Below are 3,788 nucleotides of genomic sequence, written 5' to 3'. Positions count from 1 at the left end.
TGTTTCTTTCCCTTAAGTCATTCTTTCTAGGTTTCTCCGACTATGACGTGCGATAGGTCTTACTTATCTTCCTCTTGCATGTATACGAACTAGGTTGCACGCCATATTCAAATTCCTAGTCTATCTGATAAAAATCACTTCTGATGCCTTTTATTAAGGTCTTATTTTGTGGTCTTACATTTGTCTTTTCTTAAAAAGAATTTCTTAACTATGTGCGAACTTTTCAAATTTGTTTATTGAATCAAATACTAAACCCTTGTTCAAAGATGAGGATTCATATTCTTAACCTCGCACACTTGTGTTAACTTGTACGATGAAATTCGCAAACTCCTATGGATAATATTTCTTCAAATATTGTCTATTCCAAGGAAGATCTAATCTTCGACCCATATCTCGCCCTTCCGGATCCATTAACTCGTAAGCTCCATTTCCAACTATCATTTTTATTATATAAGGTCCATCCCATTTCTTTTCCAATTTCCCATCTCCCCCTCTCTGATAAATTTGGATTTCTCGCAACACCAATTCCCCTGGTTGAAATTCTCTGATCTTAACACGTTTATTGTATTCTCGAGCTAGTCTTTGTTGATAATTTTCCATATGTTGCAAAGCGACCTCTCTTACTTCTTCTAAGTCATCAAGTTTTGCTAGAATTAGATTTGGACTTAGATTCTTCTCCCAAGCTTCTTTCTTTGTTGTTGGAATGATAACTTCTGTTGGTAATACGGCCTCTACCCCATATGTTAAACAGAAAGGTGACATACCTGTTGCTTCTCTCTTTGTTGTCCTGTAAGCCCATACGACATTATGTACTTGTTCGCAACATCCTTTGTTGTGACCTTCTAACTTCTTCTTCAAATTGTCTGCGATCGTTTTATTTGTGGCTTCTACCTGTCCATTACTTTGTGGATATAAAGGAGTATATTTTCCTCTTTGAATTTTGAACACATTCAATAACATCTTTATATTCTCACCCTCGAACTGTTTTCCATTATCAGATACCAACTGTGCAGGAATACCAAATCTTCATATAATATTTTCGAAGATGAATGTGAATATGTCCTTGTCACTAATGTGTTGAACTGCCTTTACTTCTTCTCATTTTGTAAAATAGTCTGTTGCGACAATTAAATATCTCTTTTGCCCGGTTCCTGGTATAAATGGTCCAACAATGTCGATCCCCCATTTTCCAAAAGTCCACGCATTTGTTGATGAATTTAGCATTGCTCCGGGTGTGTGTATCTTTTTTCCATGACGTTGACATTCTTCACATCTTCTTGAGACTTGTTTCACATCTTCATGCATGTATGGCCAATAGTAGCCTTGTATCTTTGCTCTATATGAAAGTGACCTTCCTCCGCTATGATTACCGGCGTCTCCATAATGTAATGCCATTAAAAAATTTATCCCTTCTTTTCGCGTAATACATCTGAGCGAAGGTCCCAGGAAGGATCTTCTATAAAGAATACCATCCCTCAATTCATAATTCGTCGCACGACTTTTTAATTTGTGTGCCTCCAACCTTTTTCTTGGTACTTCTCCCTTCTCTAGGTATAAATGGATTTCAGTTCTCCAATCTTTGTCTTCGCTCGCGTTTTCTTCTTCCATGTTTTCTATTGTCATCACATATGTCTGTGTTGTTTCTCCTTTCTCTATAGATGGTAAAAAGAGTGTTTGTATTTTTACATCCCTTGCAACTGGGTCTATTAGCATGGAAGGTATGAAGGCCAATGCATCTGTGAGTCTATTATCCTTTCTGCCTATATGTCTCCAACTTATTTTTGGAATTCGTGCTGCTAAATCCATGACCAACTGTTTGTATTTTTGCAAAGATGATTCATTTGTACTGTATGTACCTTCTATTTGGAGAATTACTAGTTGTGAATCACTAGTTATTCGTGCATCTTCTATCTTAATTTTAATTGCTAGCTTTAGTGCATGTACAACTACTTCATACTTAGTCTCATTATTTGTGGATGCGAAATCCAGTATGAATGAATAGGTCATTCGCGCTCCTGTTGGTGAAATGAATACAATACCAATACCATTCCCTTCTCCATTGGATGATCCATCCACTAATATTTCCCATCTATTTAAATTCCGGTCAGTTAATAAGTCTTTAGGATTTTCGTGGTCTTCATCCACATCCATCATTTTTTCTACATATTCATCTTCTTCTAATGGAAATTCTGCAAGAAACTCTGCGATAACTTGAGACTTTGGTGAAGATAAAATCTCATAACCAATTTCATAATTTTCTAACTGTGCATTCCACATTTCAACTCTCCCTGATCTTTTTGAATTCTTCATTGTTGGTTCAATTGGTACCGTCGTTAATACCTTGATCTTATGAGCTTGAAAGTAAATGCGAAGCTTGAATGATGCATACACCAATGCGAGAATTATATTTTCAATCTTTGAATAATTTTTCTCTGCTGAGTTGTATGTTTTACTTATATAATATATTGGTTTTTCTATCCCGTCATCCGAGCGTAGTAATACTGCACTTAACGCATGCGATGTTGATGCTAAGTAAAATAGCAATTCTTTTCCTTTTTTGGCCTTTTGCATAATGGATAAGTTCACCAAATAATTTTTTATGCTCTGCAATGCTTTATCACATTCTTTCGTCCACTCAAATTTGGTCCCCTTCTTTAATATGTTAAAAAAATGTTTACACTTATCCGAAGAACGTGAGATAAACCTTCCCAACGAAGCTATCAATCCATTTAGCTTTTGAACATATTTCACTGTTGCAGGTGGTGGCATATCTCTAATTGCTTGTAATTTTTATGGATCAACTTATATTCCCTTTTTGGATATTATGTAACCCAAGAATTTCCCTGATGATACACCGAAGACACATTTTTCTGGATTCACCTTAATATTAAATTTTTGCATCTGCTCAAAGATTTCTCGCAAATCATCGACATGATCCTTCGCCTCTTTACTCTTAATTAACATATCATCAACATAAACTTCTAATGTTTTATGTATCCACTTTTCAAATACTTTTTCCACCATTCTCTGATATGTCGCACCGGCATTCTTCAATCCAAATGGCATTTTCGTATATCAGTATAAACCTCTTGGTGCGAAGAAAGCAGTATGTTCTTGATCTTTTTCATCCAAAAGAATTTTATTATAACCTTTATATCCATCCAACATTGAGACTCTACCATTTCATGATGCCGATTTTACCATTTGAGGTATATCGGGTAAAGGAAAACTATCTTCCGGGAACGCTTTATTTAAATCAGTAAAATATATGCAGATCTGTATCCCTTTATTTATTTTTGACACTACCACCATATTTTCTATCCATTCTGGATATTTTGCTTCCCTTATAATCCCTGCATCCAGCATCTTTTGCAACTCCGCTTCTATTTGTGGATGATAATCAATTGCGATCTTCCTTATTCTTTGCTTAAATGGTTTGACATTCTTTTTAATGTTCAATTTATGACATGCAATAGACGGATCTATCCCTGGCATTTCCTCCATACTCCACGCGAAGATATCATTATATTCTCGCAAGATATTAACCGCTTTTTCTTCTTCTTCTTTATCCATTTTGGTTCCTATTTTTAATATTTTTGGTTCTTCTTCGGATCCAACGTTTATTTCTTTCGTTGGTTCCACTGCGTTAAAGTTTGCTTTCGGTTCTCCCATTGGTGTTGGTTCCTTGATCGTCTTAATTTGTTCACCTTCCTTCACTGGTGCTTCACTTAGTATTCCTTTTCCCTCTTTCGCTCTGATCATGTATATCCGAAACTCATCCTCCTTTC

At 35.7% G+C, this 3,788-nt stretch overlaps 1 protein-coding gene across 1 annotated transcript; it reads right to left on the bottom strand.

Moving 5' to 3' along the window:
• Window positions 1-330: 330 nt before the first annotated feature.
• Window positions 331-2,154, bottom strand: LOC113359515. The gene is made up of 3 exons (XM_026603133.1): window positions 1,857-2,154; window positions 1,145-1,652; window positions 331-1,024 (listed from the first exon to the last, which is right to left on the bottom strand). Exons 1-3 carry the CDS (start codon window positions 2,152-2,154, stop codon window positions 331-333), a joined length of 1,500 nt encoding a protein of 499 aa, XP_026458918.1.
• Window positions 2,155-3,788: the final 1,634 nt, after the last annotated feature.

The sequence above is a fragment of the Papaver somniferum genome, chromosome 1 (genome assembly GCF_003573695.1).
Source record: "Papaver somniferum cultivar HN1 chromosome 1, ASM357369v1, whole genome shotgun sequence".
NCBI classification, from domain to species: domain Eukaryota; kingdom Viridiplantae; phylum Streptophyta; class Magnoliopsida; order Ranunculales; family Papaveraceae; genus Papaver; species Papaver somniferum.
This window is presented reverse-complemented; position numbering and strand designations above follow the sequence as displayed.

Coding starts and splice junctions, on each gene's coding strand:
- LOC113359515 (XM_026603133.1), bottom strand. CDS start 2,154: ATGATGGATGTGGATGAAGACCACGAAAATCCTAAAGACTTATTAACT. Junction 1,653..1,856: donor AGTAATTCTCCAAATAGAAG/GTACATACAGTA, acceptor TACCATCTATAG/AGAAAGGAGAAACAACACAG. Junction 1,025..1,144: donor CCATTTATACCAGGAACCGG/GCAAAAGAGATA, acceptor TATTATATGAAG/ATTTGGTATTCCTGCACAGT.